The following is a 10709-nucleotide window of genomic DNA, read 5'->3' on the forward strand; positions in this document are numbered from 1 at the left end:
TTGATGCTTCATTAATTTATGAAGGTGGTAGTTTATTCTTACAATTAGAAATTACAAATAATAGTCCATTAACAATGACTAATTTCCAAATGCAATTTAATAAAAATGTTTTTGGATTAGTTCCTGGTCAATTAAATATTGATGCCATTCCTCCAAATAAACGTTGGGGTGCTTTACTTCCAGTTGGACTTATTCCTCCTGAAATTACAACTCCTGTTTCTTCTCGTTTAGAAGTTGCTATTGCTAATTCTACACAACAAATTTATTTCTATGTTCTTGAAATGCCAATTGGTTTATTAATGAAAGAACAGTCTCAAGTTGATATTGCTAATTGTGCTAATTTATGGAACTCTCTTCCAAATACTATGTCTAAAGAATATAAAGGATCTGGACTTGAACTTAAACTTCAAAAATTATCTACTTTCATTTTAGTTGCAACAAAAAAGGCTAATGACAAAGAACTATTAATGTACACAATTAAATTCCTTAACGACATCGACGTTATGGTTGAAATTACTTCTACTTCTAAAGGATATAAAATCCTTGCTAAATGCATCGACAAACAATATTTATCCTTTATTTTCAAATTCTTTGATGGACTTTTTTAATTAATTGAAACGTTTAAGAGTTGATTTATTTCATTTCATTTATAATTAATATTTCTTCATAATAACATAACGTTAAACAAAAAAGATGAAAAAAAATGAATTAACAGATTTGTTAACATTTAACAACATTATCAACACTATCACTAGATTTAGTAAGTTCTAATTCTATTCCTTGAAGCTCAGGTTCTATATGTTCTTGTATTCTTTCTGAATTATTTCGTTCTCCTAAAAACATTGTTCTTTTTCTATTTGTACGAGGAGTAACACAGCTATATGAAAGAGACCTTTCTTTCCTTGCTTCCGATGGTAATGATTCAGCACGAGACTTTTCATTAGATTTATCAGCAACTAAAGGGGGTGTACTTAATTCTGAACGAGTTCTAGACATTTCTTGATTTAATTTTGTGAATTGCGAATGATTAAGACGAGTAGTTAATCTAGCGTTACCTATATTGAATTTGTTTGGTCTTGAAACTCCTTGTAATTGTAACTGAGCACTTTTTCTTTGGAATTGTTCTTTATGGAGTCTGTCATGGTTGAAAGATAAAGGACTATCAGTTTTTCTTCCATTTAGAGCTTGGTTATGAAATTCCAGAATAGAAGAAGGATCTATTTCAAAAGATGACTTTTGTTTTCGAGATCGGAATAATTCTTTAACTTCAACTTTAGATTCTAAGGAATGGCATGAGTCTTCTTTGTCAAAATGTTGTTTTAAGAATTTAACTATTGCTTGTTGAAGTTGTTCGTTATAAAGAGTATTTTCATTTGATACAACTGAAGGATAACAAGGAATTGCAGGAAGTTGCTCTCCTTTTTTATTTAAATCATCACAAATATAATCATATTGTTCAAGCATGATATCAATAAGGTCTTTAATAACTGATTGATAACTGAAATCAGCACTATTGTAAATAATACATGGACCAAAAGTAGTAGCAATTTGTGAAATAGTTGCTTCATTAAAATCATTATTTGAATAAATATTATGAAGATGTCTAAGAACGAAATATAAAGTATATTGTTCATCATCATTAGATAATGAAATAATCTTTTTAATATTATTTACTTTATTGACTAAGTCTTCTGTTGCTAATCCTTTTTTCATGTCAAAATAATAAATACCTAATATTGGTTCAGCCAATCGTTTTAAATACATTTTTATAATTTCAAAAGCAAGTTTAGGATAAATAGAATTAGTAGCAATATCATTTCCTGAGTCAAGAATAGAAATATATCGACATAAATCAAGTGGTGCAACTTGTTGTAACATAATTTTAGGAGTAATATAATAATTAGATTCTTCTAAATAAGGTATTAATCTATATAATGGTAATGGAACATACCAACCACCTTTTTCTATTGCTACATCAATTGAATAGCCAAAATATCCTATTGATTGTATCAAAGGAGCTAAAGTAACAGTCCATTTATTAAAATCATCAAGAGAAGAACATTCTAATTGATAATAATCATCTCCAGAAAGTATTTCAAATGTTAAGTCTGGTTTAGTAGGACCAAGTTCTTCAGTAGAAATCATCTATATTGTTATTAAAGTTATTACATAAATGTATTTTATAAATCAGATTCATTCAATTAATATTTATTTGATTCTTTAAATAATAAAAAGAGAAGAATAACAAACTCGCTTCAAAATTGCATTATCAAGAATGATACTTAACTTTTTTTCTTTCAACTATAGAATGAGATTCATTGTAAAATTGTATATTAGTTAAAAACAAACATCCTTCTCTTTAAAAAATACTAATTCTACTGGTCTTACAACCATAAAGAGTTTTTTATAGCTTTTATATTTGCCACCTCGGATGTCTATCCATCCTTCTGTTTTATGTGTGTTCATTTATAATTAAAGAATATTAGTTCATAAATTTCTCCTTTTTATTATTTCCATAATCAAATCTTGTTGTAATATTAAAAAAGAAACTTCTGCACTCATTCTTTCTATTTTTCCGTTATTTTTGATTATTGATTTTTCACCAAAAAAAATATATTAATTAAGTTTTTTGTATATTTTCACAAATCTTGTTATTTTGATATACCTCCATTTTATGGTGAAGTTTCTTAAGTCAGTCAAAAACAAAGGATAGTCATCTTTGGAATTTTCAGTAGGGTTTGTTAAACTATGTAAAAATGATTGAAATAAAAATAGAAATAATACATCTATTTATGTGCTGACGTTATTATCAACATCACCCCTTTATAAATTTAATGAGTTGTGAGCAAAACTCAAATACAAGTTCAACTACAAAAATGAAAGTACTAATTTTCACACCACCTAAATTTGTTATAATATATGAAATGAAACAAAACAAATACCATTTAATATAGTTAATATGTTGTATTGAATTACAATACTTATGTCTATTAATAGAATTAAAAATCAAATCCTTACATAAACGAAACTTCTAAAATTTTTTCTGAACGAAACCTTTAATTTCCATGATAGTGAAAAAAATTCACACTTAATATCTATATTATTTCCATGATACTATGAAGAAAGACATATCAAATCCTCATATAAATAAAAAACGCAACAGTTGATATTTGTAAAAAGAGTAGGTTATTTTCAAATATTAAAGAGATGGTGTTGGGGAAAAAAAGAACTTATATTCTGTCATTTTTGAATTAGGATGAACATTTAATAAGAAAATTGAGAAAAGGAATTACAAAATGATAAAATGTAATAGAAGTGATGATTTAGAATATAGTAATTGATTGAATTTGATTTTGGTAATAATGTTATTTTTACTAAGAAACCAAATAGTTCATTTATTGTAACCTTGTTGATTTTTCTAAATAAACAACAATAATACTATTTTAAATATCAAATAAATAAATAATTTCTTACTCACAAATAGTTTTCTTTGTTTTTATATAAGAATTATCAGAATATATTTGTTGAGAAATTTTTAGTAATAGCATCTTCAAATAAGAATTAAGATATAAAAACAACGAATTAATTGTGTATAATACTTGTTTTTATGACAGTGAGATTCCCATTGTTATAATATATATAGATAGTATTTTATGTTGCGTATTATATAATATATTTTATAATTAATCATTGTTGTAGTTATAATAATAATTTTATTCTTTATCATTGTTGAAATAACATTTAGTCTCTTTTAATAAGAGAAATAAAAATATAATTACATTGTTTCAAATTAATATTAGAAAGATGTGGTGAATAATAATATTAGAGATAGTTATATAAAGTTTTATATAAATTGAAAAGGATAGTGTTGATACTTTACTTTGACTAATATTTTATAATCTCTAATATTGGTACTTGATATATTCATAATTGAAAGAATTGAAACGTAATGTAATAAAGAGATAATTTTTATTATTAAAATACATACGATTATTATTGCTAATGGAAGTAATATTAGATAATTATTTACAAATAAATAAATTATTATTTTTTTTTTATCATTTTGTTCTAGTTCTAAAATAAGAGAATAATTAATTTATATGAAAAAAGGATGATTTACTGAAGGAATAGTTTTTATTCCATAACACATAATTAACTATTTAAAGTTTTCATTGTAGAATGGCTTTTTTTAATTACTCGGAAGTATAATCCAATAGTTCTATAAAACTTACCCTTTTAAGAAGTTTCTTTTTAAAATTTGATAATCTGATTTTGTTATTAACTAAGAAACGTTGTTTTGTAACATTTTTTGGTTGTTTCTTATGTGAAGATAAGGGAGTTTTTATTCTTTTGATAACAACAAAAAATAGATTGAAAATTACTATTTTTAGAAATTATATTTTGTTCAAATAACAAGAGTAAAACAGTTTTCTATTTCTTTTTTAAGTAAAGATACGTTATTTACCATATTTGAATGAGCATAATCTTGGAAATGCATTCAATGATCATTTACTTGATTATTTTTTTCTCTTATATTGTGTTTGCTGACCAATATACTATGGTTGGAACAAACTCTAATTTCCTTGAGAAGACTAATTGGAATCCTCAACACTCTGGTGACTTTACAACTTCAGATGACTTGGTTCTTCCAATAGAAGGTTTCTTTAGTGTTTCCTCTTTGAGAGTAAATAAAATTATAGTATCTGCTGATATTGATTTGACAGTTGGAGTACTTATAGTGAATGATATTGAAGATATAAGTAATAAAACTTTTATTGTTAGAGGATTAACTACAATCACTGGTTCTTGCTCAGGAGTTGTAAAGATGAGATCTCTCAAAGGAACAGTTACAAATAATGGGTATCTTCTTGTTCAAGCAACAGAGTCTCTTGTTGTTGTTAACTATGGAACATTGGAAGTGGGAAATTTTGAGTCTGGTGATTATAGTATTTTTACTATGGATGTTGAGAGTTATGGAGATATTATTTATTCAAAACTAATTCATGAATCTAATTATTTTAATTGTTTTGGAGGCAGTATCTCATTTGAAATAACATTACTTCAAATAGTAGTTAATCTCAAAGATACAAAAATTTTAACTAATATGGAAATCACAGTGAAATCGACTATTAATAATTGTACTGGAAAGGAATTATCTATAAAAGGAGAAAGTGTAACTATAACAGACAGTAAGTTTACAAATGTAGAAGTTATTGACACCCAAATAAATTCTTGGAGTTTAGAGTGTATTTCATTATCTCTTTCACAAACTACTGGACCTCAAAAAAATGAAATAAAAGATTCTATCATTACTTCTCAGAATGTGGTGATTAATGGAAATTGGGATATAGTCAACTCTCAGATTGGAAGTGTTACAACAATATCAAATGCACAAATATTAATGGATGACAATTCTCTCTTCTTTGGTATTTTAACTATGGAATTAACAACAATCAATCAAATATTCTACAATGGAACTAATTTGACTACATCTTCATGTACTATTGATTATGTAAAATGTACATCAACATTTAATTACATCTCTACTACAATCAACAATTTAGAATGTTATGAAGGATGTATTTTAGATTATATATCAATAACTTCTCTTTATATCTATCATAAAGAATGCTCAATTAAAACACTTAGAGCACAAAACATCATTGAACATACTGATGAATGGGTTTTACCAACAGATTTAACAGTTTCAAAATCTATTGATTGTCCTGGTTATTTGGTTTGCTATTCTACTTGTTCATTTGTTTCTACTGCTTCATCTGTAAGTGATTTGAATTTTAAAGAAGGGAAAATATCATTATCTTTCTCAATTGTCAATTTAATAAATATTGTATCAACTTCAAGCACAACTATTAAAAGTATTGGAAAAACAACAGACTTATATTTAACCATTAAAAATAATATATTAACATGTGAATCACTTATTAAGAGTCTTGTAGCAATTAACTCTTCTGTAACTTCATATGGAAATATAGAAACTTTAAAAGGTATTAATTCAACGTTTTCAATACAGAATATCAATAACAATATTATATTGGAAAAGATTGTTGGTTGTCAATTCACAACAAAAATTATTGTAGTATCAGGAACACCAGTTATTAAAAATTCTTCATTTGTATTTCTCAGTATTTCTTCTTCGAATCTTATAATTGAAGACTCTGTTATTACTTCAACACTAGAGTTAATTTCAATAACAGTAACTGGAAGCTGTACAACAAGCTCATTCACTTTTGATGATATTTTAATGAATAAATTTACAATGACGTTGTCTTCATGTCTATCAAAATACACTGCCACCAGATTAAACTCTGTTGATTCTTCATTTATCATTCCATGCATCACTAGATTATCAACTATAGATAATGAATTAAATGTTGACTTAATACTCAATGGAGATTCATACATTGGATATGGAACAACTTTAATATCAAAAACAGTTACAAATTATGGATTATTGAAAAATTACGGAACACTGAACGTTTCAGAATTTATCTCTTGTTCCGATAATTCTCAAATATTAGGAAATGGAGAGATTTTCTGTGATCAAGCAGCCGTTAATAGCCTCTCTGAAAATACTATAAAAACGACTATTTTAAATATCACAGCAGATGATATAACATTAACTAAAGTAACTTTTAATGAAAATGGACAATTGAATCAAAACAAACACAACATAACAATTAAAGAATTAATAATAGAAAATGGACTTACTATTATAAAAACTTCTGGGTTTATAGAAAATCATTTACTGGTTGGGAGAGGCAAAATTTTTGGAGACTTAGTTACTTTTAACTCTGTTAAAGAAGTACTAACATCTGTTCATTCAATAAATATTCATTATGTTCGTTCTTCTGTTGAAATAACTGATTGTTCTATTGATACTCTTAATATAAATAAAGTAAATGCACAAATTACAACTAGTATGTTCAATTCGTTATATTCAATGTCATCAAACATTTCAATTAATGGTAAAATACTTATTGGAACATTACAATTATATGAAACAGAAATAGAGGAGTTTGGAGAAACAAATATGGTTGAAATTAGTTATTTTTTAAATGGATTTAGTAATATTAATGTACCTATTTCTATAACATCTAGAATTGAAGGTACTTTTACATTCAAGAAACCTGTTAAGTTAAAAAATATTCACTCACCAAAAAATTACGAAATTACTTCAGAGTCATTACTAGAATGTGAAGGTTCTATTGATTCTTTTTCATTTAAAATAATTAATAAAGGAACAATGGTAATTTCAGAGGATTGTCAAGTTTCTGTTATTCTTAATAATAAAAAAGAGCTTATTGTTCAAAATACTAAAATAATCAGAACAACTATCATAAATGATGGAATTGCTACATTTGTAAATGTTACAGCACCATTAACATCTATCACAAGTTCATCTTCAATGTCATTTTCTAATATTAGTGAACTGAATAGTATTCATCTATTAACTGATTCTATTACAAATATGAAAGGAGACGTGAGTACCTCATCATTTTTATGTGAGGGGAAATACTCTGTTGACGCTAATGCAACTTTAGATTTTACAACATCAAGTCTGAAGAAATGTATTATTGAATTTCCTAAACCAGTATATCATCTTCATTTGACTACACCAACACAAACAACTCCATATTTTGTAAGTGTTACACCAAATAAATTACCAATTGTTGGAGATTCATTCTATCTCATTTCATGTGATAGTCAACCATTCCCTGATAACCCTTCTTCAGAAGTTAGTGGTGTTGATAGATTAGCATTATCGCGTGAGTTGGATAGTAATTCGTATAATATTTCAATAATAAAATGTCCATCAGGATCTTCATACATTCTTAGTTGTATTGAATGTAAAGATGGTGAATATCAAATTGAAGATGAATGTTATAAATGCCCTCCAGGAACATACTCTGATAAATATAATTGTATCCCATGTTCAGAAGGGACATATAGTATCTTATCATCTTCAATATGTCTAGTTTGTGGAAATGGTATGTGGTCATACATTAGTTCTTCTGGGTGTTATTCGTGCAAATCTGGGTATTATAAAAACAGTACAATGGGTTGTGTTCCATGCACTCAAAACACTTGGAGTAATGAAGGAGCAGATGAATGTATAGAATGTGATAAAGGGATGATTACAATAGATCATATTACATGTGTTAAGAATGAAACAAATTCAAGTGATTGTGAGGATGGATTTTATTTTGATAACAGTGAATGTGTTGAATGTGAAAATGGGTTTGTTGAATTTAATAAATGCATTCAATGTAATGATGGTGAAGAGTTGAACGAAGAGAAGACAGCTTGTATTGTTTATTCAAAAAATCAATGGATACTTTATGTACTATCATTTTTAATATTTGCTATTGTATTGATCATGTTTTGTCTGATGCTGGCATTCCATATTTCAAATTATTATAAAGAAAAAAGAAGAGAGTTGGAACAAAAGAAATTCGTAGAAGAAATGTTTACAATCCAAAAATCTCCTTCAGAAGAAGAAGATATTTCAGTTAAACAAATGACACCAGACGAATGGCTATACCCTGATTCAAGTATTACTGTCAATGGAAACTTTGACGCATTGAATAAAATAAAGGAAGATAATTTCTTGGAAAGATATCACTTATATAGAAGTGGTCAAATGAATGAAAAACAAAAACAAGAATTTTCAGAAGAAATTAAAATAAAAGAACAAAAAATGAAAGATTATTGCAATAAGTCTAATAGTGGAAATAATAAAGAAGAAAATAGTGAAAAGAACATACAAACTACATGCAATTCAGAAATAGAATTGGAAAATGAAAATCAAGAAAGTAAAGTTCAAGAAGAAAAAGAAGAAACAATAAAAGTTCCTGAAGAACTACAAATAGATCTTGAACAAAAAGAGGAAACACCTGAAGAGGATCAAACAGAAAAAGTAACTGAACTCCAGCCAGAGTCACTACCTGGTAACCAACAAATAAAAACAAGAAATGATATTTCTTCTAAAGCTGAAATTACAATTGCATTAAATGAAATTAATAAATTAAAAGAGAAGTATGAAAAAGATCTAATGAACGTGAAATCTATGGTAAGGTCATTAACATATGAAAATAATGAGACAAAAGAGAAACTTAAAGTTCTTGAAAATGACAAAGAGAATAAAAACCAACAAGAACTTAAAGAACGAAAAAAAGCTATTCTAAACCGTGCAGGAATTGATGGTGGAAGTAGAGTCCAAGATATTTTAATTTCAGGAGTTAATCCAAGATTTATTCCATTACCTGATCCAAATGGTAAAAGTACTAATTATTTAAAATAAATATTTTATTCTTTTTTATAACCTTAATTATTTAGTTGATTATATACAAAGTAAATTTTGTTACTTTTATCTTTTATTATCTTAATATCATGAAATTATTCTTTTCAATTTTTTTGTTTATTATAAAAGTTATTAAATCATTACAATGAAATAAACATAGCATTTTTCTATTAACTCTATTAATTCATAAACAAACTATTATATTCTTAGGTTTATTGTTTCTTGTTAAAGTACTAGAAAAAATAATATACAAATTAATCGTTGAGAAAGAATTACATTATTAACTGATTTAGTTCAAATATCTATTGGTAATACCCATTAAGAATTTAACTCGTTTTATATTATTAAAATATGCAAAGTATTACAGAACCTACTTACTTTGTTGGTGTTTCTTTTTTATTAGATTCTTAAGATAATCCAAAAACACTCCAATACTTTCATGTTATAATGCTCCTTTTTGTTTTTTTCAATAAATGTTCTTTAAAAATAATTAAAGAACCACCTAGATGAAACTATTTAGTTGTTAATATATAAAAAAGAATAATTCTTAACTATAAAATGAAAATCATTTTCAATTTAACTCATAAATTTGAATGTTTGATAAACTTCTTCTATTTTTATTGTTAATAGAACTTTCTAAGATATATAACGTAAAACCCACAATAATATATTCTATGTTTTATTCAAAATATTGATTCTAAATATATACATTCTTATTAAAATGAAAAACTATCTTATTCAATTCACAAATGTTGTCACAAGAATAAATGACAGCAATAATAATTCTTATCACTAAATTATTCTATTTTCTTTTCTTTGTTTTATGATACTCTTTGTTAAAAGTTTTAAATCTATTTTAAAAGTTATTAGTATGAAAGGAATATTTTCTAAAGGAAAAAAACAGTAATAAAATTGTTTATTGACAATAAAAAAATTAAAAAAAATAAAAACTAACTGAGATGAATAAGAAATAGTTTCAATGAACCAACACATTTCCAGTGATTCTGTTGTAATTACAATTTCTCTCAACCAATTAATGAATGAAGAAGAATGTGACACTTTATTAGATCAATTAAATAATGCTATTGAACTGGTTCAGTCTAAGAAAAAAGAGTTAAAAAAAGGTTTTAATGAAACAAAAAGTCAAGAAACAAAAGAACAAGAGAATATTAAAGAAGTTGTTATTGTAAGAGAATTAGAAGTTCACAAAAAAGAGTATCAATATGAAGAATTCTTACCTAAAAATGATCTTGGTCTTTTTAAAAAATATCAATCAACACTATTTGTATGGACTAAAACAACAAAATTTTCTGTTTTGTTTGATACAAACAAAGTTGGATGGAATAGATCATTATTCAATTCGTGCATACTCAATAAACCAAATCTT

The 10709-nt window shown here is 25.8% G+C and overlaps 3 protein-coding genes across 3 annotated transcripts in view; 2 read left to right on the forward strand and 1 right to left on the reverse strand.

The window, feature by feature from the left end:
* Window positions 1-608, forward strand: part of EHI_013040 (adaptor protein (AP) family protein) — a gene marked incomplete at its 3' end in the record, with an annotated part of 3282 nt that extends 2674 nt beyond the window's left edge. Inside the window, exon 1 of the mRNA XM_001913489.1 lies at window positions 1-608. This exon is cut by the window's left edge and continues 2674 nt beyond it. Within this exon, the coding sequence (XP_001913524.1) occupies window positions 1-608 (608 nt within the window).
* A 112-nt stretch (window positions 609-720) lies between these two features.
* Window positions 721-2145, reverse strand: EHI_013050 (RhoGAP domain containing protein; the record flags this gene model as incomplete). The annotated part of the gene is made up of 1 exon (XM_651233.1): window positions 721-2145. One exon carries the CDS (start codon window positions 2143-2145, stop codon window positions 721-723), a length of 1425 nt encoding a protein of 474 aa, XP_656325.1.
* A 2347-nt stretch (window positions 2146-4492) lies between these two features.
* Window positions 4493-9322, forward strand: EHI_013060 (uncharacterized protein; the record flags this gene model as incomplete). Its single annotated transcript, XM_651234.1, has 1 exon — window positions 4493-9322. The coding sequence occupies one exon, from the start codon at window positions 4493-4495 to the stop codon at window positions 9320-9322; it is 4830 nt and encodes a 1609-aa protein (XP_656326.1).
* Between the last annotated feature and the right edge of the window lie 1387 nt (window positions 9323-10709).

Source organism: Entamoeba histolytica, genomic scaffold (genome assembly GCF_000208925.1).
Source record: "Entamoeba histolytica HM-1:IMSS scf_1104750516425 genomic scaffold, whole genome shotgun sequence".
Taxonomy (NCBI): Eukaryota; Evosea; order Mastigamoebida; family Endamoebidae; genus Entamoeba; species Entamoeba histolytica.